The 26,157-nt window shown below is 40.1% G+C and overlaps 1 protein-coding gene across 9 annotated transcripts in view; it reads right to left on the bottom strand.

Moving 5' to 3' along the window:
* Nucleotides 1-26,157, bottom strand: part of SRGAP2 (SLIT-ROBO Rho GTPase activating protein 2) — a 242,086-nt gene that overhangs the window by 96,407 nt on the left and 119,522 nt on the right. For all 9 annotated transcript variants that reach the window (XR_009536941.1, XM_060129889.1, XM_060129910.1 and 6 more), the window contains exon 4: nucleotides 24,167-24,329. Coding sequence is in view for 8 of the 9 variants with exons in the window: in XM_060129889.1 (XP_059985872.1) it covers nucleotides 24,167-24,329 (163 nt within the window). In the remaining variant the exon portion in view is untranslated. The remainder of the gene's footprint in view (nucleotides 1-24,166; nucleotides 24,330-26,157) is intronic.

Genomic DNA, 26,157 nt, shown 5'->3' with positions numbered 1-26,157 from the left:
AAAAATCTGACCATACTAAACATTGGCAAGGATGTAGAAGAATGAAACTCTCCTACATTGCTGGCGGGGGTGAAAGTTACTAATAACTACTTTGGGAAATAGTTTAGCATTATATAAAAAAGAAGATATGCCTATTTTTTAAACCAGCAATTCCACTACTTGGTATACACCCTAGAAATCTGAGCATATGTACACCAGTATGCACATACAAGAATGTTCACCATAGCATAGTTTGCATTAGTCCCAACTGAAAACAACCTAAATGCCCATTGATAACAAAATGGATAAGTAACTTGTGGTGAATTCATAAATGGAACCCTACAGCAATGAAAATAAACAAGGTACAGTTATATGCAACAGAATGGATGACTCTCACAAACTGTGGCAAGCAAAAGTAGCAAGACACAAAGGGATGCATACAGTATAATGCCACTTATGTAAAGTTCAGAAACAGGCAAAATTAAATTATGCTGTTTAAAGGTGAATACCTAGAGGCTATAATTTAAGAAAAGCAAGAAAATAATTATCACAAAGTTAGGATAGTGGAGAGGAATAGAGAGAGCTGTGACTGGGGAATATAGCAGGGACTTTTGAGGTGCTGATAAGATTATGTATTGACCTGTGTGGTTAGTTACTTTGGTGTTTGCTTTATTATTACTCAGTTACTATACCCATATATTTTACATACTTTTCTATACCTATATTTCAAATTTAAAAACTGAAAAACAGAAGAGTTCCATGATTGATTGGTGATATCTATCACAAATGTAGGAAAGAAGTTTTTGCTGATACACATTGGTTCACAGGCCTTCCTTCAACAACCAAGCTGAATATGACTCCTCCTTTACTGCCTGTCCCATATTCTCTAGCAATTATTATCAGTGCCATTTATTGGACACATGATATCTACAATGCCTTGATTAAAGCTATTTATACAAATGTCTTCTTCCCTTTCAACTATAGCATAAGCTTCTGAGGGATCTGGACTATTTCTTGCAATTAGTAATTAATAAAAAGAGTTAATTGTAGCTTACATTTACCTAGTGCTTAGTGTGAGTTAACCATTTACAGGCATAACCTTATTTAATCTTTGTAATAACTCTATGAGGTATGTTATTATCTCCATCTTATAGATACTAAATCTTGCAGTGGTTATTTGTCCATGGGAAGAGCTATGAAATGGCAGAGTTAGAATTTGAACCCACAAATTCCTGTTCAATGCTATTTTGTCAGATTTGTATTTTCCTCATCTTGTACAATGCCTTGCATATAGTAAGCACCCAATAATTATTTATTAAGTGAACATGAGAGGATGAAGGGCTGTAAGCTTTCATAGCAAGAAAGAGAGGGATAGTACAAAAGAATATCCTTAATGCATCAGTTTTTAAATCCTCAGGTATATGTATAAAAGATTATGATCCTATCTGTTAAAAAGAGAATTATATATGTTAGCCATAAAAATTAGCTGCTATGGGCTTCCCTGGTGGCGCAGTGGTTGAGAGTCCGCCTGTCGATGCAGGGGACACGGGTTCCTGCCCCAGTCCGGGAAGATCCCACAGGCCGCGGAGCGGCTGGGCCCATAAGCCATGGCCACTGAGCCTGCGCATCCGGAGCCTGTGCTCCGCAACAGGAGAGGCCACAACAGTGAGAAGCCCGCGTACCGGTAAAAAAAAAAAAAAAAATTAGCTGCTAGGATATTATGGTTATAAGGAGGGGATCCAAAACTTAATGAGCTTTAAATCCATTCACTGTATTTGGATGGCTGGCAGTTCAAAGGGCAAATGGCAAACGCATATCTCGTAAAGCACCCTGGCCATCGTGCAGACAGAATCGAGCCAAGGGGTGACCGATTGCTGCATTCCCACCAATGCAGTGGCTCTATGCAAGCCCTGAACAGTTCATCTGTTCTTTGCTTTGGTCTTGGGACTTCAGGATGAATAGGATGAGGATGGGGGTAAATGACAAGGGCGAGCACTGTCTTGGGGGCACTGCTCTACAGAGTTCAGGCAGCAATCTTCTTGGGGAGCCCCAAGGAAGGGAGTGGAAAGAGGCTTAAGACAATGGGTGCTTTCAGGAGTTCCCTTAGTACCCAGAGGAGAAGAGAGGAGCAGAGGGAAGGTTCAAACACCCAGGGGAAAGGAAACCACTTTTTGATCCATTCCAAAAACAAGGATTGTGATCAAAGAATCAATTGCTGAAGTTATAGCAGAAAGAAAGCAACAACGGGCCTTCCCGCATTTCTGTCTTTCCATGCCAGGCTGTCCTCTCCCCCGATCATCCCCACCCCCCAACTCCTGGGGACAATTGAGCTGTGTCTCTGGTATGCGTGGAGCTGCAGGTCATGGCCATATTTAACGAGAACATTCATTCTCCACAGGCTCTACAGGGCTCCTCAAAACGCCCTTTGTGTCACTGTGCCTTTCTCTCCACCCCCCCTTGACACTAATTTAATCAAGATGTCCTAGCTCGTAGATGGGGAGGACTCGTCAGTTCCGCATTCTTTGTGGCATTAGGGTTTTGAAGCAAAATATGTAGTTGAAACCAGCAAGTCGAGGAGATGGGGTCAGGGTCTCCAAGCCAGAGCATGCCAACCTTTTGTGTAAACACTAGGCTTAAAGAGTGCACTAGGTTTGTGACATACTCTTATAATTTTTAATTAACTCTAAATATTCTAGTAAGGTTGAGAAATATTTCTTAGGCAAGTACACAGGCAATCAGGAGAGAAAAAAAAGAAAGAAATGAAAGAAAAAAGAAAGAAAGAGAAAGAAAGAAAGAGAAAGAAAGAAAGAAAGAAAGAAAGAGAGAGAGAGGGAGGGAGGGAGGGAGGGAGGGAGGAAGGAAGGAAGAAAGAAAGGAAGGAAGAAAGGAAGAGAGAAGGAAAGCCAAACAAAAAACAAAGGAAAAATAGAGATGATAGGATTAAAATAAAGGATAGGATTTACACATCAGCACTGTTTCTAGAATGCAGAACTAGAAAAGAGCAGCTCGTTGCCTGCTCTTTCTCTCCTAGTCTCCACTCCACTCATCCATAATTTTGCAAAATTTGAAAACTTCAATTGCCTTACCTACAAACCAGATTTTAATTCAAATGTGCCTTTCTTAGCTGCTTCTCTAGACCACAGCCAGAAGTGAATCTCAAAACTGTGGTAGGGAATTAAACTAGTAAGAAAAATAAACAAGGAACCCATCTGGAGCCCTGGGTCCCTGCCCAGGTTACCTGATTCCTAGTCTGATGTTCTTTTCCTATGCTGTGGTATCTCCCCAAAAGAACCTCACTGCTCAGCACCACTTTCCTGAGTTGATTTGTGGATGCCCAGCTGAGCCTCTGAAGCCTGAGTCTTGTGCGCCAGGAGTCAAATTCAAGGAAGACAGGAGGCAGGCCTGGGGATCTCAGACAACCTATCTGAGGAACTGATTTGGATATGTGTTGAAATTCTTCTCGTCAACCACAGATCCATTTCGTCATGACCTCTCGCTGGGGACATATAACCAATTCCCCTCCATTATCTGCTTGCCAGTTTAATCAGCTCACATCACCATGGACAGAAATATAGTCAAAGGGCTATTGTTTCACAACCCATGAGAGGATTTTCAGAAACCTAGCAAGCAGGACTCTAGATTACAAGAGGGGTGTATCCTCCACAGCTTTTGGAGGAAAAAGAAGCTTGAGCTCAATTCTATCTCCTCTTGCCTAGATCAAGTAAGCAATTGGCCTGGGATCAGGAATAACCCTAAATGCTTAGACTAATCCCCAAATTCCCATGTAATTCTACAAACCCAATTAACCTCCCAGGCATGAAACACTAAAATGATTTTCAGCACCCTTGCAAAGCTGTGCTAAAAAAGTTCACTACCCTCTGGTAAACAAACATCTTCTCCAAGCAGCTTAAGGTAAGAACTGAGCCTCTGCCCTTCCCCCACCTCTTTTTGCTGACTTGCATATTTTCTCTATTTTTCTGGAAAAACTGATAAGAAATGCTTCCCTGATACTGTCAAATCATGACTATGGCCTATAGCCCTGGCTTTTATGTTAAGGCAAAGAGAGGATACCAGCTAAGCTAACAAGTGGCAGAAATTTGGGAAAAGGGCCAGTGGAAGCAGCCGCTGGGATATGGAGAACAAGATCTCAGTTTACCATATTCTATAAGCAAACGGTGAGCACATCTGCACTGGAGATTAGAAACGGCTCTGGGTTGAACAAAAGGTATTTGGTCTAAGAGCTGTCCAAGAGGAGAAGCAACACCTTGTGAAACTTCATTTAATGAGATGTACAATATATTTAATAAAGTTAGTTACTCTAGTTCTTACAAGAATAACCCAGTGGTTATATAGAGATAATCTAGAGAAAATGTGATTGTTTTTTTCCTATTTCAAAATTTTTCCAGCATTTAAATCTATAGCCCAAAATGTAAGCCCTGCACACTCTGATTCCAAATACAGCTGGAATGTCTCTTCCCCATCTTCTCCATGACTCCTCCCACTGCCTTAATTCAGGACCCCATCATCTCTTACATCAACTATCAAGACAGTTTTATTATAACTGTTCTTGCTTTTCTAAACTCTCTCACATCCAAACATTTCAGCGTAATCTTTCTAAAAGGCAAATCTGTCCATGGTACTCCCTTGGTAAAACCCATTACTGGGATTCTTTCAGTTAAGAAGCATTTATAGATGCTAATAAGTAGTGGGCAAAGATGAGGAGAAATAGGATATTTACATTGTCTCAAAGATTCTTTTCACAAGTTATTTGAAGTGCAAAGGGAAAGAAAGTAACTTACAGTAAAACAATCTGGCAGAAACCTACCTTAACCAAGCAATCAGAATGATCACCACTAGTAATGGAAAAAATCAACGGGAAGCGGCTCCTGATAAAATACGCAGTATCACTTCTGTGGTGTTCGTGCCAAAACCCGCTTAATCAGATCTAATCATGAGGAAATAGCAGACAAACCAAAACTGAGGGACATTCAACAAAATAACTGGCCAGCACTCTTCAAAAGTGTCAGTCATGAAAGACAAAGGAAGACAGAGGAAATGTCAGTGATTAGAGGGGACTAGGGAGACAGTAAAACTTAGCACAATGTGTGATCCTGACCTGGCCGCTGAACCAGAAACTGGACATGAGTGGGGCAACTGGTAAAATTTGATCTAGACCAGTACATTAGACAATAGTATTGGATCAGTGTTAATTTCCTGATTTTGATCATTGTACTGTAGTTATAAGAGATTTTAACATTTTGGTGAAGGGTATACAGGAATTTTTGTACTGCTTTTGCAACTTTTCTCTAAGTCTGAAGTTATTTTCCAAATGAAAAGTTAAAAAAAAAGCAAAAACCACAATAACATTATGAGCCTTCCCCTTTGCTGGCTTCAGACTCTAAGCTCTTAGTGAGGCATGCAAGGCCGGCCTGATTCTTCCGCCTCATCACTTGCCATCTCCTACAAGGGTTCTGTGCTCAGCCATCCTCACCCATAGCACCTATTAATTCCAGGACACTATTTGCTTGTCTCATCTCCCAGGAATCCCTATTCACCACCACACCCCCCTCTCTCTCCCCCACTAAGACTCACACAACTTGGTAAGGCAAACCTCAGCTCATTCTTTCCTCCATGAGGAACCCATTATTATACTGTACTATCATGGTTCACTTGTGGATCTGTTTCTCCCACTAGACTCTGCTCTTAGGTCAGGAACCTCGCCATGCCATCTTCCCAACCCCTAGCAAAGGGCCACATAGAGTCAGAACTCAAACACTATTTGTTGTGCAAACATGTTGTCTTCACTTAGAACTCTCTAACGGTTTACCACTTTCCTAAAAATTCCCACACTTCATTACAGAATTTCAGGAAGAAATCTTAGAAAGATGACTCCAAACCCTTATTTTAGCAGATTAGAAAACCAAGTCTTAGAAAGATTAAAAAGTGAGGTCACACTGTGAGTCAGTGTGAAAGCTGGGAAAAGACCCTCACTCCCAGATCAGGGTCTTCTTTGATTCGTAAACTACAACAGAGGCCTCTCTCCTCCAAACCAAGAAAATACTGCAGCACGCACACAGGCAAAAGTGTCTGGGCCTAGCGTGGCGCTTGGGGAAAGCATTTAATAAACACTTGTTGAAACAAACTGAATCACCAGGGAGCAGCACAATTCCTTACTTCATTCAGGTTGCACCTGAACAAGATGTGACTGGCTCTCAGGCCTGACCTACCCAAGACACCTGACTGCATCCTGCAGTCAAGAATGGACAGCTGGAATAGGCCAGTCTTCAGTGAGAAGGACTAGTTTTCTGCCTAAGAGGCCTATGATCCAGAGAGAGCAGGAGCCTGGCTTTCCTCCAGGGCTGGTGGGAGGCTGAGGCAGAGACTCTGCATAGCCCCAAGCTATGTGGTATCAGGCCAGAGGCAACACACAAGCATCACATCCTTACATCGAACCTGGGGAGGAAGCCCATCCCTCAGAAATCATCAGATGTCAGAAATCATCTGTTCTGATTACAACACTCTTTTTAATCTTTCTGGCCCAGTAGAGGATACGCACTGAAAACTTTAATGATGCCAGCAGGTACAATTAATTTCCATTCCTGCTCTTCATACACTGTTATGTGAAGGGGACTGGAAGGACAAAATTAAACTCCACTGGGGCTTCAGCCTGCAGCTCTAAAACAGACAGACTGCTCAGAACTCAGCACGGAAAACCTCACCCTGTGTTGGACTCATGCTAACCTATGAATGCTTGAAAGACCTGTGTGGCCTTGGGGGCAAGGGTCACTGCAATTAAGTCACATTCAAAAGCCCAGGCAGGATTTGATATGAGTCTAATGGACCTAGGAATCAAGCAAGATTTAAACCCAAATGATAACTGAAATATTTTATGTTGTTTCAAAGAGGAATATCAATTTTATCAGTCAGTGTATCCCTAATATAAAGGGATGTAAAGTTTTTTTATACCTCTATCAAGATTGCTTTCAAATTAAAAACTTGTTAACATCAGCTAGAAAAGAAATCTTGATTTATGTACCATTTCTCTTCCAAAGCAGTTTCATATCATTTTCCGCCGTTATCTTTACAACACCTCCAGGAGCAAGTGGGCAAGAAGGAATGCTTTCTCCTTCAGTTTACCGCAGGGCACACAGAAGTCTGGGAAGGTCAAACTCTTCTGTAAGACTCACAAGAACGTAACGCTAGAGTTGGAAGGACTTTTTAAAAAATCCCCTGTCTCAGGCTTATGCTACTGTACTCCTTCTCACTGTTAGCTGAAAGGATAAGAAAAGTGCGTAAAATCTGAGTGGAGACTTTGTTGAGGACGCCATAGTTTCCCAAGATTCCGAAACCCAAATCGAATGACATCTGCTCAGATCCCATTCTTCCCGATCCCTTTAAAGTACCCACCATTGCTTCCTCTTCTTCTTACTTAGGTTCTCGGAACCATGTTATTCTCATTTTCCTTCTGCCCATTTTAATTTGCTCTTCTCTCCTCTTTGCTGGCTCCTCAAAATCCTCTCTCTAGGCCTCAACTGCCCCTTCCTCCGAATTCTCACTCTCATGCCTTCAACTGTCAGTTTTATGCGGTTAATTTCCAAATTTCCCTTCCAGCCTTAATCCTCACTGAACTTTCTCACTTTGCCACGTCTAAAACTGAACTCAGAAAGTGTGGTATTGACCTGGTAGTTTGGTACCACCTCTGCTACTACCTCACTGGGTGACCTAAGGCAAGTCACTTCTTCCTGACTCTCAGATTCTTCACTAATAATTAAAGGGCTGGACTACAACCAGTGGCTCTTCCACATACTTTCCCCAATAAATGGCAACTCTAACTTCCAATTGATCAGGCCAAAATGCTTGGAGTCATCTTTGACTCCTCTTTTCCCCACATACCACATTCAATTCAACAGCAAATGCTCCATCTTCAAAATACATCTCAGACTCTGACCACATCTCACGATCTCCACATCTACCACTCTGTTCCACCATCATCTCTACCACCATCATCTCCTGCCTGAATTATTTATAGGAGCCTCCTTAACTGGTCTCCCTGTTCTGCTCCTGCCTTGCTCCTCGTTCAGTCTTCTCTTAACCCAGCAGCCAGAACAATCCTATTTCAACAAGAGTCAGACTGTATCATTCCTCTGTTCCAAATCCCAGTGTGGCTCTCCACTGGCCTCCAAGGCCCTGCCTGAGGCAGCCTGCCCCCCGATCCCCAGCCACATCACCTACCACTCTTTCTCTTGTCTGCTGTGCGTGAGGCCGTTTGCTGTTTCTCTAATCAGATAAGCACACTCCCATCTCATGGCCTTAGACATGCTGTTTCCTCTGCCTGGAATACTTTCCTCAGAGAGCTAAATAGCGAGATCCCTCATTTCCTCCAAGAATCAGTTCAAATGCCAATTTATCAATGAAGCTTTCCCTGACCACACTATATAAAACATCAATGTCCCCAGGACCCCCATCCTCTTTACCCTACTTTATTTTGTCATCATCTAATATATATTTACTGGTTTATTTGTATACTGCCTGTTTCTCAGACTAGAATATAAGCTCCATGCAGGCAAGGACTTTTTCTGTTTTTGTTATCTGCTGTATTACAGTGCCTACCACAGTGCCTGGAATGTGGGAAGCACACTGTAAACGTTTGTTGAATGACCAAATGAATTTTGATCCTCTCTAGCATCTCCTTCCACATCGTATCAGGTCACTCGGTACTACCTACAACTTCTTTGCTATGCCGCTTAATAAATCCCATTCTTTCAGTTTCCATTGCCATTATCCAAGAACTGGGTTCTATTACCCGCTGGATTATTGTAGTGGGCTCCCAAATAGTTTCTTCCATCCTAAACCACACTGAACATTGCCACCAATGCCACTGGAGACCATGGTTTTCGATATTTCACTGCCCTACCTAAAATGGTCAATGGCTCTTTTTGACCAGTAGCTTGAACTCCTTGAGGTGGCATTCAAAGCCCCCCATACTCAGGCTCCAACCTCATCCCACATCTTTCCCCTATTGCTGGCCAACAGAAAGTCTCTGCTGCTGTCAGACTGGTCTCATGGGTGGCATCTCTAATGGGGACAAAGAGGCAGGAGAGGAATTTGGCACCAGGTAATATGGAAATATTCAAAAGATATTTCCAGAAGATAAGACATGGATGGATAATTAAGAATCCTGGCAGCATATAATTAAAAGAACATCAGCCCAATTCTTTCCCCCATATGACGCTTACCTGGCTCACCTCTCATGAATCTGTGCCTTTTCCAAACTCCTATAGACAACTAATTATCTGTACCACTCATTAAATTGGTGTCTTAAGTTGTAACCTGCTTCTGGAGTCTATGGCCTGTCTAACCAACTGAAACGTAAGACATCTAAGAACTTGAACCATGTTTTAAGCTTGTTCTGCAGCCCTTTTATAGTGCCAAGTTGAATACCAAGCAATTAAAGACAATCAAATAATATTTATTAAACTGAACTGAATGAACTGGTAGTGGTACTTGTGCTCCTGGATTTCAATAAAGCAGGGCTCTCTCTCTCTCTTTTTAAAGTGTCTCTGAAAGAAGAATCAGGTGGGCTCTGCAGTTTTCCTGCCTGAGAACTCAAGGACCCAGAAAGGCACTGACTCACAGAGCTGCAAAAAGAGAAGTTTTTTCTACTCTCCACCCTCAAAATGAATATCAAAAGGAAAACAAGGTCATGGGAAGAGGCAGGGCAGGAAAGGATGCGATGCTTATGTGGGCAGAAGGATTGGATTATCTTGGCTTTGGAGAAGAGACGATTAAAGCTACAGACGGTATCTCCCAGTTTGCCTTCTGTGTTTCCTTGCTACCTATATGATAACACAATGCTAAAAAAGATTAGCTTAGAGAGGCAATGACCACCCTAGCAGGGAGAAGGCACGAGGGCCACACTCTTCTACATGAACATAATCAAAGCTCTGCAGAGCACTTTCTTTCTTTCTTAGCTTTATTGAGGAATAATTAACAAACGTAACTATATATTTAAAGTATACAATGTGATGATTTGATATATACATTGTAGAATGATTACCAAGATAATTAGCACATCTATCACCTCATACAGTTAACTCTTTGTGTGTATGTGGTGAGAATGCTTAAGATCTACTCTCAGCAACTTTCAAGTACACATGCTATATTATTAACTGTATGCTGTACATTAGATCCTCAGAACTTGTTCTTATAACTGAAAATTTGTGCGCTTTAACCTACATCACCCTATTTCTCTCTCGGCCCTTGGTGACCACCGTTCTACTCTCTGTTTCCATGAAATTGGCTTTTTTTTAAAAGATTCCATATATAAGTGATACCATACAGTATTTGCCTTTATCTGCCTGGCTTATTTCACTTAGCATTTCACTTAGCCCTCCCATTTATCCATGTTGTCACAAATGGCAGGATTTCCTTCTTTGTACGGTTGAATAATATCCTATTGTGTGTGTGTGTATATATATATATATATATATATATATATATATATATATATATATATACACCACACTTTCTTTTTCCATTCATCTGTCAAAGGACATGTAGGTTGTTTCATATCTTGGCTATTGTGAATAATGCTGCCATGAACATGGGAGTGCAGATACCTTTTCAGGTGCTGATTTTAATTCCTTTGGATTTGATTTCAATTCCTTCAGGAGTGGAATTGCTGGATCATAAGGTAGTTCAATTTTTAATATTTTAAGGACGTGCCATGCTCTTTTCCATAATGCCTGTATACCAATTCACATTCTCACCAACAGTGTATAGGGAGGGGTTCCTGTTCTCCATATCCTCATCAACATTTTTTATCTCTTGGCATTTTGATAATTGCAGGGCACTTTCTTCCCAGGTTTTACTGATTCCTGTGACATTCTGGGAAGGAAAAGTGAGAGTATGAGTAATATTCTCCAGTGTAAAGATGAGAAAACTGAAACCTACTGTAGTGAAAAGAACTCCACTGAGCCAGCCAGGGCCCAGGTCAGCCATAGGTCTGAGGTCTAGACTCCCAGCTGCACTTGGAGACAATGAGGAAGACAGAAGAGGAAGAAGAGGGGAAACCCTCTCTCCTTGCCTTATATCAAGTGGAAGTAGGGTACTTCCAAATGAAAGCACAGGTCACCCAACGTTCCTACAAACAAATGACTTCCAAGAAGATACCAATGAGATTCTGGATTGTTTCTGGTCGTACCAGAACATGTTCCAGCAGACAGTCAAGACAGCACAGCCAAAGAACCGTAAAGAATGTAGGAATGAACTGTGGGATAACTAGCATATAGAATGCTGTCTAATCATTAAAAACAATGTTTTTGAAGAGGATGCAATGACATGGGGAAAATGTTCACTTAAAATGGTAAATGAAATAAATTGCACAAAACTTAATATATAATATAATCTTAATTTTCTAAAGAAAAATGTGCAAAGAAAAAAAGATTGGAAGGAAATACACCAAAATGTTAATACTAATTCTAAGTAATCATTATTTTCTTTTTTTTGTTTGTTTGGGTTTTTTTGTTTGTTTGTTTTCCTCACAATGTCTTGGAAGAATATGTATTACTTTTACGACTGGAAAAAAGAAAGTAAGCTAAAGGGTTTTTTGTTTGCTTCCAAATCAAAGGAAACAGAAAATAATGACAGAAAATTTTGCTTCTCAGTCTTGTCCCTGGGCCTTAACAATAACTACTTAGCTCAACAAGAGGATGATTCCAAGAGCTCTTGAGACATGAGGAAGTTCCTATGGACTCTCGAAGACAAGAATTAGTGCAGACAATAAAAATTAGCTGGTAACTGAAAATTTCATGTTGGGTAAATACTAGGAAAAGCTGGACAGAGACCCAAATGATTTGTGGGGCACAGAGTCAAAGAAGGAAAGACAAAAAAACAAAAAGGCTAAGAGCTGGGCAGGATCAGGTAGAAAAACCATAAGATAGACAAAGTCCAGGACCTTAAGGAAAGAAGAAGAGAATGGAAAAACTGAAGATGTTATCTCAAAAGAAGGAGAATTTAATTTTTTTTTCACATTTTAATTAAAAATCATGCTCAGGCAAGCAGGGAGAAATTCAAAGGAAAACTCCTGACAAAGACAAATAGGAGAATCCAAAGAAGCCAGTCCTGCAGGAAGGGAGGCAGAAATCAAAGCTGTCTACTCTCTCTAGACAAGGTGGGCAAGAAGCTGAATCAGAACAGCACAAGGGAAGTCATGGCCTGGCAGAGCACCTAAATGTATTACTGCAGAATGCACAAGTCATTAATTCCTTGCATAAGCACCGGCCCTTTAGCTTCCCAATATGACGACTACCACCTATCTACATGTGAGGGAGCAGAGCACAGTGATGTGAAGAGATGATGCAGGGGAAGGGGGCCATCTAGCTACAAGTCCCAATTCTGCTACCAACCAGTTGTACAACCTTCAGTCAACTGCTGAACCCCTCTGTCCATATCCTTATCTATAAATGGAGATGATAAAGCCAGTACCCATCTTAAAGCGTTGTTGTGATGATTAAATAAGTTAATACATGTAAAGTACGTAGCATAGTCCCTAGCATGGTTAGCACTCATTTAGTATTAGTTACAATTATTATCTTTATTATTGCTGTGAATCTTTTTGTTTTTTTGTGGTACGCAGGCCTCTCACTGCTGCGGCCTCTCCCATTGCGGAGCACATGCTCCGGACGCGCAGGCCCAGCGGCCATGGCTCATGGGCCCAGCTGCTCCACGGCATGTGGGATCTTCCTGGACCGGGGCACGAACCCGTGTCCACTGCACCACCAGGGAAGCCCTGCTGTGACTCTTATAATAAACAATTGATACCTAGTCAGCTTTCACACCATTATTGTAGTTTCTCCTGGGAGTAATATGTTTTTACAAACTACTGTCTCTTTTCACGGTGCCTGATGAGTTGTATTAATAATCTTCTTTTCTCAGAGAGGTATCTTATAGTCAAGTATAAGAAGTACAGAGATGGTAAAAAGTAACTTGTCTAGAATTATCAATTGATGTTAAAAATATCAGATGGACAACTGAATTGGCACCCAAAATTTGTATGATAGCACCATACATAATACAATACAATAGGCTTTTTTATCATGTGAGAAAAAAATGTAACTGTAAAATAAAGGGTTCAGACTGTCACCACCCTAATCTGGAGGGTCAATATTGGCATCATTATTGGTGGGTTTATTTCCTGATGTGATGCAACATGAAGGATCCAGTGTCTCCTACTCTGTCTTCTAGTCTAAAATATATAACGTGAATACATTTGGCCTTTAGAACCACCTTCTAATTTACAGAAAAGACAGGAAACAGGAAGAAGTTAAACAACAAAACAAGGAATCTAGTAGACAAATCTAGAAGGAGGGAAAATCTGTAGGACAACTGGCCTCATCTATGCAACAAATCAGTGTCATTGAAAAGGAACAGTGCTAGATTAAAGGAGACTTAAGGGACATAAAATCAGTGTATATTAGATACTAGATTGGAAAAACCAGTTGTCAAGGACATTTTTAGGACAATTAGGGAAATGTTTACATGGCCTGGGTATCAGATGAGATGAAAGTTTACTGAAATGGAAAAGTAGAAATCTTGACTAAAATAACAGATTATAAAATAGCATATGTAATATAATCTGGTTTTTTATTATCATATTTTTGCTTCTTATATTTTCTAATTTCTACAATGCACATGTGCTATAAAATTTTACAAGGTTATTCAAAAGAATAGAGAGCCAGGGGGAGGAGAGAGGAAAAAAGAGAAGGAGAGAAGGAGAGGTAGAGAAAAGGGAGAGGGAGACAAGGGGAGAGGAAGAGGGAAGCAGGGAGAGAGAAAAGCAGGTTTTGAATTCATTATCCTTAAAGCTCAGACTGTGACCTTGTTCAACAATCTGATTTGGCTGTAACTATGTTTTAAGGATACCATCTATGAACCCTGAAACACGGGTGGCAGGGTGATGCTGTAGAAAGAGCCTGGGAGTTCAAATTCCAATGTCACCTCTTCTTGGTCTTACAAAAGAGTATTTTACTAATGTAAGCTTTAATTTTTTTCAGCTATGCAGTGGGAAGAAAAACCTTCTAATATAACGTTTATAGCAGCCTCAAACTGGAAACTTATCCAAGTGTCATCAACAGTAGAATGAATAAAACTGAAAGTCTCATGTCCCAGGAACATCCTCCTCATCCCCAGGCAAACTGGGACTGCTGGTCATCCTAGCTGCTGCCCACTATAGGGGAGATGGAATTTGGAGTTCAAAGCCTGCCAAGTTAGAGGGCTTGATAAGCATCCTGGGCTTTCCATGGAAACCCCAGAACGGTCATACCTTATGTGTATAGAATATGTTCCAGGACTAAGGACAAAACCAAAATAGACCCATTTTAACAAAGCATAAAACCAATTTTCCACAAGCTCAAGGTGATCAACCAGTATTTTAATTGCCTATTAGAACAAAACTTAACACTTTCAAAGGATGATAAACACATCTAGAGTCTCAGTAATGACACCTACAATGTCTAATATGTCATAAAAAGTTAGTAGATGTGAAAAAATAAAGAAATGTGACCCGTGGTCAAGAGAAAAATCAATAAATAGAAACAGAACCACGGATGATGTAGATGTTGAAATCAGCAGACAAGAATTTTTAAATAGTTGCCAAATATGTTTTAAAAATAATGGCTGGGGGCTTCCCTGGTGGCGCAGTGGTTGGGAGTGCGCCTGCCAATGCAGGGGACGTGGGTTTGTGCCCTGGTCCGGGAAGATCCCACATGCCGCAGAGCGACTGGGCCCGTGAGCCATGACTGCTGGGCCTGTGCGTCTGGAGCCTGTGCTCCACAAAGGGAGAGGTCACAACAGTGAGAGGCCCGCGTACCGCAAAATAAATAAAAATAATGGCTAAAGAGAAGGGAAATTTCAGGAGTTATATGGAAACTGTAAAAAAAAAAAAACCAGATGGAAATCATAAAGCTAAAAAATATAAAATCTGAAATAAAAAATTAATTGGATGCTGTTAATAGCAGATTAGATACAACGAATGAGGATTGGTCAATTTTGGAAATCATCTAAACTGAAGCACACAGAGGAAAAGAAGAGCTTGCCTCAGTGACCTATGGGACTGTATCAAGCAGTCTAACAAATGTGCAATTGGAGTCAAAGCAAGAAGACAGAACAGGACAGAAAAAATATTTGCCATAATTCTTCCCAAATGAGGAAAAACCACTATCCATGGATCCTCACTATTTAGATATTGTACTTATCCAAGCAAATTAAAAAAAAATGAACATCACACTTAGACTCATTATAGTCAAACTGCTGAAAAGCAAAGATAAAGAAAAAATATTAAAAGAAGCCCCCCAAGTCCCCAAAACATTACATCCAGGGGAATAACAATAAGAATCATAGCTGACTTCTCATAAGAAACAGTGAAAACCAGGGAAGAAAAAAATGCCATATTTAAATTGTTGAAAGAATATTATGTAATTCCATTTACATAATTTTTTTTTTCAAAATCAGCAAATATTTATACTGTTAGAAGTCAGGATAGTGGCTTTTAGGGGATAACGAATGGAAGGGGGCAAAAGAGGGGACTTGTGGGATACTGGTAACATTCTTTTCTTTATCTGGGTGATAATTACATACTTGTTTCCATTTGTAAAAATACATTGAACTTTATAATATGTGCACTCTCTCTAACTACCTTACACTTATGTAAAAAGTTAAGGGAAAAAAAAAACTTGCAAAATACATGAAAAGACTAGAGAAAATAGTTATTTTCTGTTACAGAATATAATATTTTATAGTAAGCATTTGAGGAAAGCTTGTTACTTATTAGTATTATTATTATCATCCTCCCACCAAAAGTTTTGGGAGATTTAAATGGACTAAAAAGTGGACTGAAAAGCCCTAAGCTCAATGGGGGCAAACCTTACTCCTCAATTTGATTTTAACTGCTTTTTAGCACCTAGCATAATGTTGTATATATAGTTTAATTGAAAATGATGTTTTATTTTGTATATATAGTTTTCACTAAAATACTTATTGACTACATGATTTTCTAGTTTAGGGTAGTACTCAAATAGGTACAAGGTTGCATGTGGACACTTGTTTTCTGTCCACTGCACCTCTCTTTTCCATACTCCATATTTTAAAATTGTTCTTCTGATACTCTTAATCATCCCTTGATTTATAAAGATCAAAGTACCATTACACATTTGAATGTTCTGAATATAGCACCTTGTGCTCTTTCAGAAAAGGCAGATAGATACCTGAGGACTGAAACACCAAAGAGACAAACGTATAAACTAACCTAAGCCAAAGACAGCAGGCATCTTTGATACACACATTCCCTCTTAGCTGAATCTTCCTAAGTCCAAAAAAAGCCTGGACCACCCAAAGAGAAGCCCCAAGGGGCAGGATACAGATGCTGCTGACCTAGTGTCACAGAAACCAAAGCTAAAACGCCACAAACAGCACTAGCTGCAAAGCTCCCCTCGTGTTGGATTTGGCGGCAAACCTGACGACCCTTATCAGCAGAGATGCCTTTGAAGTAGCTGGCAGCCTTCCATCCCCTACACAAATAAGCTCAGCTTCACATCCTATTCTTTTTTCCAAAGGGGATCTCTCCAACAGATATGAGAGAATAAAGCTCAATTAACTGGAACAGAGTTTTGCCACCAACAAGATAAATTAGGCAACTGGAACAGCTGTCTATAAAGCACCACACAACACTGTTAGTGACCATGTTATAACATGGAGGAAATTCAATCAATATCAGATACTGAGATCCATGGGGGAGGGGGCGTAGGGTAGACTGGAGAAGAGATGAAGGGATAAATCAATCATCTACTCTTTCTCCCAGAGGTATCTCCAAGTTAAACCCTTTCTCAAGAGGGCAGAGCACAGACTCCGGAAATCCATTCTCTCTCCATTGATTCAATCTACGGTACCTACCAGGGACATTCAACTCTACCATCATCGTGAGTCATTTCCTCTCCTTTTCTCAGTTAAGACAACACCACCCTAGAACACGCCTCCTTGCAGAATCATCATCCTCTCCCCTCACATATGCCAAACAGCTGGACTCAAAGACTCCATAGGAAATCCTATCCAAAGGGGATAAATGGGTAGGTAGGCAAAAAGTACTGCTTTTAGTTTCAAATCGCGTTTATCCTCTTTTACTGCCAGAGCCATTTCCTTGGTGCCAAAGGAAATCTGACTGGTCATGTAAATTCTCTTGTGACTGATCTCCTGGGAAAAGGACATTAACACCTCAGGGCCCTGCAGAAAACTATTAATTGAACCTCTTATGTTTCTTCCTCAGCACCCTTCTTGCATTTCTTAATTCTTGAAGTGTGAACTATTTACCTGATGCCAGATTCACCCTCTTTCACCCTCCAAGAATAAAGCAGGGAAACGATAATGGGTTGCCTTGACAAACTGACCTAGATGCTTCAACACTGTCTGTAGCAGGGGAAAACATGGCTCACAGACAGACAGATGGGATCTTATGGCTTCAGATGTACCGCTGTGCTCTCGGGTTTCCCCAAGATGGAAACCAGAGTATCTACAGCAGTGATTCTCAACCCTGACTATATGAAAGGATCAGCTGGGCCCTATCCCAGAGAACATGATTCAATTGCCCTGAGGTGGGGCCTTGGCATGGTATTTTTTTAATTATCTTTTAAATCAACTTTATTGGGTCATAATTTACATACAATAAAACGTATACATTTTGCGTATGTACTATGATACATTGTGACAAATGCACACACTTATGTAACCACCACCATAATGAACACTGTATGACATTTCCATAACCCCCAGTTCCCTTGTGTCCCTTGGCAGTCAACCTCCATCCCCACTCTGGCCCCAAGGCAATCACTAATTTACTTTCTATCACTATAGATTAGGGTTATCTTTTATAAAATTTCATATAAATGGAATCATACAGAATGTACTCATTGTGTCTGGCTTCTTTTTATCAGTATAATGTTTTGTGAGTTCATCTACATTATTGTATCCATCAGCATTTCATTTCTTTCTATTGCTGAGTGTGGTCATATATGGATGTAACACAATATGATTTTCCACAATATGCTTACATATCTGTTGATGGATTATTATAAATAAATAGCCAAAACTAACTACCATTCGTTTCCTATGGTAGCCATAACAAATTTTTGCAAATTTGGTGGCTTGAAACAACACACATTTATTGTCTTATAGTTCTGGAGGTCAGAAGTCCAAAAGCAAGTTCACTGGGCCAAAACCAAGATATCAGCAGGGCTGAGTTCCATTAGAAGGCTCTCAGGGAGAATCTGTTTCCTTGCCTTTCCTAGCATCTAGAGCTGCATTCCTTGGCTCCATCTTCAAAGCCAGTGGCCCAGCATCTTCTCTCTGTGACTTTGCTTCCCTCTGCTTCTCTCACATGGCTGGCCTTCTCTTTTGTCTGTAATCTCCCTCCACCTCCCTTTTACAAGGACACTAGTAACTGCATTTAGGGCCCACTTAGGTAACGAAGCATAAAATCCCCATCCTAAGATCCTCAAATTCATCATATGTGTAAAGACTTATGGATAAAGTAAACATTCACAGGTTCTAGGGATTAGGACAGGGACATCTTTGGGGTGGGACCATTATTCAGCCTATAACAAAGCTATTATGAATATTCAGGTACAAGTCTTCGTGTAGATATATACTTTTATTTCTCTTGGATAAATACCTAGACGTGGAACTGATGGGTTATATGGTAAGTACATATTTAACTTCATAAGAAACTGTGAAACTATTTTCCATAGCGGTTGTCCCATTTTACATTTTCACCAGCAACATATGAGAATTCCATCCATCCGAACAGTTGGTATTGTCAGTCTTTTTAATTGTAACCATTCTAGTGAGCATGTTGCATATCTCCATACAGTTTTAATTTGCATTTCCCTGATGATTAATGATATTGAGCATCTTTTCATGAGCTTATTGGCCATTTATATATATCTTCTTTAGTGATGTGTCTATTAAAACCTTTTGCCTATTTAAAAAAATGTGTGTATTCTGTCATCTTATTATTGAGTTCTATGTATTGCAAATATATTCTCCCAGTCTGTGGCTTATCTTTCATTTTCTTAACAATGTCTTTCCAAGAGCAAAAGTCCAAGAATTGATGAAGTCCATTTTACCTTTTATTTTTCTTTTATAGTTCATGCTTTCTATATCCTAAGAAATCTCTGTCTCTTCAAGGTCACAAAGATTTTTTTTTAAGAACTTCCCAAGTGACTCTCTTGCAAAGAAGAAGTTGAGAACTACTGGTCTGTTGGGAATCTGACCTAGCTTTCTCAATTTAACCTGACTTTCTGCCATAGAACCTTAGGGTAATAAAGGTAAAACAGGAGTACAGTTACCTGAAATACCATAAAAAGAAGAATGCAATTCAGAGTCTTAGGGCTGTCTGAATTGACTGGTTTCCAAGCCTAAGTGTGAGCAGCTGTTAAGGGCTAGAAACAGTGACTTGAAAAGCCAGGTTGGAGGTACTTTTAGGGTATCCCAGCTAAGTGAAAGGAGGAGAGGACAGGACTGTCTTCTCCCTGGTGGGAAAAAGCACACCCAAGTTTATTTCAATTTAAACTGAGAAAGTGAGAAGAATGATTTCTATTCTTGGTGCGATTCTTTAGAACACGTCTTTCACAGAGACGAGATGGAGCTGGGAGTCAGAGTTGGCAGTATTTGGCCCCCATTTTTGAAGTCACCACATTAAACAAATGAAGGTGGCAGCAATAATATTTCCCCAGACCTTGGTTCCAACAGGGGTTAGACAGACTGAGCTTTCATTGCATGAAAGGAGATGTCAGGAGCACCAAACAGGCACAATTTTCCCTGGAGTCCTAGACAAAGTGGGCCTGTTTCTAAGCTGTGGACAGGAGGTTACTTTCTCTAGATGTTATATTTAGCTAAAGGAGTCTCTACCAGGGCTTCATGCAACATGTAAAATATGTCCCAGCAGACATAACCACAAACCAGAGGGCCAGCAGGAAGCATCCCTTAAGGGGGTTCAGTAGCATAGAAGGGCCAATTGTGCAGCCACCCTGACATCCCCAAATTAGCTGAGTTAGCTGTGAGCCAGATTTTTGGTCAGTTCTCATATTTAATGAGTCTTTGTTTCCCTCTTACTAGAGATTCTGCCCCTGGGGAGAAAAACATGCTGCCCTATTTCATTCTCAACTTCCAGCTGCTTGCCCAGACACCAGGTAGGAGAAACAACCCAATGTTGATGTTTAACACCTCCAGACTCTTTGAAGGGTTGTGTGCTAAAGAAAAGATTAGGTTAATTCTGTAACTAAGTGAAATATCTGAATTCAATGAAAAAGAGCAAGAAAATCCAGAGTACTCTCTACTCTGCATACAACACCTACAGAGGCCTAATAGAACACGTAGGTGGAAAACCTTGGGTTCTAGAGCCAGATGACTGTATTCAAATATACTAGTCTCACTTCTTTTTTTGCTTAATCTCTCTAAGCCTCAGTTTCTTCCTCCATAAAAGAAGGATAATAGTAATAACCACCTTATTGTAAGGATTGGATAAGATAATGCATACAAAGTGCCTAAGATATTACCTGGCACATAAGGGTTCCAAAAATTTTGGTTTTGATGATTATAGCCTTTGCCAAAGGATCATTAAGTTTTATAGATTAAAAAAAAAAATTTTTAAGGAAGAAAACCCGTGATTTTTGCCAGTGACAAGCAGGTTCAAATTCACTAAAACGCAGGTAAATTTTCACAGGTGTCCATAGCTGAACCAGAAACAAAGGTATCTTTTCGGAAGCCTGTGTCTCCAGAGAAATGTGGGTTTTCCTTTTGCTACTGGAACCAAATTTACAGGTAAAATAAGAGGTATATTTATTTTATATATTTGGATTTCAGTGTGGTGTCTCTTGGTTGCTGGCCATCATAGATAATAGAATCTGAAACAATGCTTCATTCTTTAAGAAATGTGGTCTTCCATTGCTTAAGCTAGCCCCCTCTCCATACGCAGACCCACTTTTGTTCACTCTTATCTTGGGGACTGTAGCTTACCTATCACAATTTAACAAAGGTCATCCAACAACTGGAAGGAAGCCCTCAGTGTAGGACACCTTTGTCATCACACAATTACAGTGTATTTGGTTTCTAAGGTAGCATGGAGGTCGTATAGCCCAAATACTTTTCCTTAAACTTGAGGGGACTGAGGCATAAAAAAGAGAGGTAATTGTCCAGAGTTTCAGAGTTACTGGCAAAGCTGAGCAGAAGGGAAAGGGTCCCTTAGAGAAGGGCTCTGCTCTAATAGCATAAAGTAAGCCCCAGAAAGCTTCACATAACTTCCAGGGTGACCAGGGACATTCCTCAGTTCTCTTACCCGATTATTATAGCTCAACCAGTGGGATTCTAATTCTTCATGTGCAACATATTCTAAACAAAAGAGACTGAAAATTTAAGGTATGGAGAGAAAATGCTTCTTTGTCCATTACTAGAAAGCAGAGAGCCTCTCGCCCAGCCAAAAAGAATTAACCTATTCTTACAATCAGCCAAGCCAGCTTCTACCTTAGAGTTCTCTGCGTACATTGGACACCAGGGGAGAGAAAAAAAAAGAGGTTATTAACCCTGTGGGATAGTAAACATTGGCTATTCGACAATCCTACGGATATCTCTAATCAGCTATAATTTAACTGATGAAAAGTTATAATGATCAAGAGAAAATCCTATGATCCGTAACAACATACAACCATATGAACAAATCTCACAAATACAATAATGAATGAGAGAAACCAGACACAAAAGAGTACACACTGCATGATTCTATTTATATAAAGTATGAAACCAAAGAAAACTAATCTCTGCTGTGGACAGCCTGGACTGATGTTGTCCTTGGGTGTTGGGACCACCCCTCCCAACACCCCAGTGACTAGAAGGGAGCATGAGGGGACTTCTGGGGGTACTGAAATATTCTGTTTCTTGATCTGGGAGATGGTTACCAGGTGTGCTCAGTTTGTAAAAATGCATTTAGCTGTAAGCCTATGATACATGCACTTTTCTTCAATGAAATGTAATATATAAACAGTCCTGTGATTAATTAGAAATCCTTCCTTACACCCTCAGCATAGAAATGCACGGCTTAAGGAGGTCAATGCTTAGACCACAGCTAGGAATATCATTCATGAGTGGGTAGGGATATACACCATGTCTTATATACATGCCATGCACTTAGGCTTTTTGTGAAATGTGAATGGCATTTGAGGAACCAGGAACATGTCTTTGATAGCTGGCTGCCTTTGGCATAAACATCTCTGAGATCTGGAGGGGTTATAAAACTCTCTCTGCTTGGTTCTTCTCTAACTTTCTGAAGCTGGGAGAAAAGGGAGCTGAGAGATTGGGTGAAGTCTAGATAGCTGAAAATGTCTCATAAAAGTTTTTCTCAGATGAACAGAGAAAATGGAGGAGGGAACTATCCATCAACCCCTTTTCTTCTCAAGATAGTCTAAGTGGCTGTCAAGATCGTAGAGAAGTGGTATCTGATCACTGTCAAGGTTCCACCTAAATAGGTTTAAAAATATGTTTTTTAAAAATAAAGATTGTATATATTTCAGGTGTACAACAAGATGAGTTGATACACACATACACAGTGAAATGATTACTACAGTCAAGATAATTAATATATCATCTCCTTACATAGTTACCTTTTTTGTGTGTGTGAAAAGAGCCCCTGAAATGTACTCTCTTAGCATAGTTCCAGTATTCAATACAGTATTATTAACTATAGTCATTAATTTTAGTCACATACAACATCACTAAGTGTTGCAGAATGATTCAAGTTAATGAAAAGCAAGCTAGAGCAGATGCTGGGAAGCATGAGGACACGGTGAAAAGTACCCTCACCCCTAAACCAAGTATGGCCCCAACGAGAGCACAGCCGGGCCACTAAAAATAGCTAGTGAGCTCTGCAAGGAGTTATCTTTCTCTTCCTTCTTTTCATTCTGAGATGATTGTACCCTTAATATCCTGTCTGTAAGACACAGGGAAAGCCCCTTCACAGATGCAACTATGTAGATGGACGATTCTAAAGCAGTTCTTTTTTCATGCTGGTATAAACAGAAGAAATTGTGTTCTAATTCCAGACGTACTGAGATCTGTATACTTCCTAATGTTAAGAATTAGAAAACTGACGAAGAACTAAGGCTACTATCGACCACAGTCCTATTTACTGAAGTCCATTCTCTCCCAGCATCAAATTTTAACACTGGATTTTGTCAACTGCGAACCAGTGAATTCCCTATATATGAAATCAATGATAGCCCTCTATATATCCTCTTTTTACATACCAATTGTGGGAAGATTATTCACCTTCTAAAAAGTCTTCTGGGGATGTCAGAGCTTGAATGTTGGACATGGTATATCATGTACAATGGTTGGGGCTTTTGCCACCATTTGTAACCAAACGTCATAAATAAATGACTCCATTAAGAGCTCAGGTTGAGATAGCTTAGAAAAGAGCTTCTTGGGTTTCCAAAAGGCTAGTTCCACTACTGACAGGTAAGGTGAATTTGGTATAAATTTCTTAAGATTATCACAATAAATTTTGAGTTTTCCTTAGTCAAATTTTTCAACATACACCCAAGGATTTGTGACAAACAACTGAGCTTCAGAAAGCATTCAGGGATGGGTTTGAATTCCACCTGGGGTACCAAAAAAAAAAAGAGGAAGAAAGCATTCAGGGACCCAAAGACAAAGATACATCATGATAAGAATAACCAAATTCATGAGTTCACCTTGGCCAAGATGAGAACTTGGAAAGAGAACTAAACCAAAAACATAAACATACATGGATTTTCTAAATGAACTAGAAGAATAAATCATGAAATGACACAGAAGGTTTCCACATCTCAACAGCTTCACAAACCACTTAGGAAATCAACCAAACACAGTCATTATTAATATACGCAAATTATGAATTATGCTGCCAGTCCTGGGGTTGTACCTTGCAAATGGTTACTTTCTCAGGGCTACTATAAATTCAACTCAGAAAGGAAGAAAAAGAGCCAATTCAAATTTTTTCTCCATAAGTACATGGCAGGGCAAGACCCATGGAAAGCCTTTTAAGTGGGCCAATAAGATATTCTTTCTTTTATTTACAAGACTGTGTCTTTGACTAGAAATAGCTATTTACCTTTTTAAAGAGTCTTCCTGAGTCCTCACTGACTTGGACAAATCGAGGAATGATATTATTCAGGTAGATGTCACTCAGGGTGGTGTGGTCCCTGCTCTCCCGCTTCACCTGGTTTAAGAGGAGATTCCAGCAGTTGACTGGAGAGAGAACATTTTGATCCTTCCTGCGAGAAACAGCAAGAAAAAAAAAATCAGTGTTGGTAAGCAGGCAGGGCCAACATCTATGACTACAGTCCATGTCACAAAATCACAGCAATCAGAGCCCAACCAGAAATAAAGATGTCTTTCCTGAAGTTGCACCTCTAGTTTTCTCTTTTTCTAAAAACTCAGTGGAGGAAAAAGGGAGAAAATAAGAATAATAAAAAGGGGAAGGAGGAGAGAGGAAGAGGGAAAGAGGATTAGAAGAAGCAGGATTATCTGTTGAGCATCTATTATGTTCTAGAAACTTGGTAAAATCTTTATATGCATTATCTCATCTAAGCTCCATCATTTTGTTGTCAGAAAAGAACTACCATTATCTCCATACTTACTGATTAAAAAAAAAAAACCACTCAGAGAGGTTGTCACTTGCCCACAGCTAGTAAGGAGTCACAGAGACAGTAAGAGGGAGTCAGGGACCAGAACCGCAGCTCTGTGCTGACTAGAATGATTCTAGGATGTCTAACTCCAAATTCCATGACCTCAACCACTAAGTCATTTGGTTTTTGTCTAGGATTAGAGGGAAAAGTTAGTCTCTAGACAAAAATCTACACTACAGACTAAATAAATCCCCACACATTCATCTCTCATAGGATTCAATGAAGACAACTGTGGAGGCATTTGCCATAAAAAGGTCACCGAAAACTCTTCAGCCTCACAGAACGCATCTACAGAGGTTAGATTTCATTGATTGAGCCATTTTCTATGTCCCATACAACCAAGAGCATAAACCGTATCTGAACACATGTGTTCCAAAGATGTCTACAGCCTGAGTGGAACAGTAAAGCACCAAACCTAGATGTTCATTTCTACTGAAATCGCTGTGATCCAAAAGAATTATTGATTACATAATCAGCTCACAGCACTAATTTAAGCAACACAAAGTTTTACATCTGCAAGTTGGACTTCTTAAAGGAGAGAAACAGAAGGTAGGGGTTATTTATCAAGCGCTTACTGTATACTTGGCCCATGGCTGGGCCCTATACTCATGTTGTTTAACTTGAACTCTACAAAACTTGATGAAGTGGGGGTTATCAACCACATTCAGCAGATGAGGAAAGTTGGACTAAGAAAGGTTAAATATCTTGTTCAAGGTCACATAGCTAAAAAGTAGCAATGCTGGCATTCAAGAACAAGCCCTGTAATTGAAAAGAGAATGCTTGTAATCACTGCAAAGTATCACAACCAGTTTGTTCCCGTTTCCCCTCTCCCCTCCCTACAGACACACTCTTAATGCAAAGAAAGTGAGCTGAGAGTGGCTTGGTTAGCAAGTCTGCACCACTTCCCTTCCTGCTGCCAGGCACCTGTGACTTGTAGAGCATGGAATTCACTTAGAAGGGCTCTTTCAGTTCAGTCGTAAGGTAACTATTAACAAATAATCCCGCCACACCTATTCTGGCTTCTGAACACACCATTAAATCAAAATATCTGTCTGACCAGCACCAACAGGCTGCTTCAAACGAATGAATATTAGAGTCCAAATTGAAACTGTTCTATAACTGCACTCCTCCCCGACCCGCTGCCCCAGGCACCACACTTCTGTGGTCAAAATCCCTAACATGTATGTGCTGACCACTGTGGGAACAATTGTATCCACTTACCTTTCTAGGGAAATTAAAAGATTTCTATGGAAATTAAAAATATATACTAGCTAAGAGAGAGAGATACATGTAATTATTCCGCTCCTTTCAAAATTTCTAGCATCGGGAAAAAAAAAGGTAAATAGGAAACAATCCTAAACTCAAAATGGTGAGACCTGAGCACAAGCATTCAGCAATATTTGATATTTCCACT

The sequence above is a fragment of the Lagenorhynchus albirostris genome, chromosome 2, assembly GCF_949774975.1.
Source record: "Lagenorhynchus albirostris chromosome 2, mLagAlb1.1, whole genome shotgun sequence".
Lineage (NCBI taxonomy): Eukaryota > Metazoa > Chordata > Mammalia > Artiodactyla > Delphinidae > Lagenorhynchus > Lagenorhynchus albirostris.
This window is presented reverse-complemented; position numbering and strand designations above follow the sequence as displayed.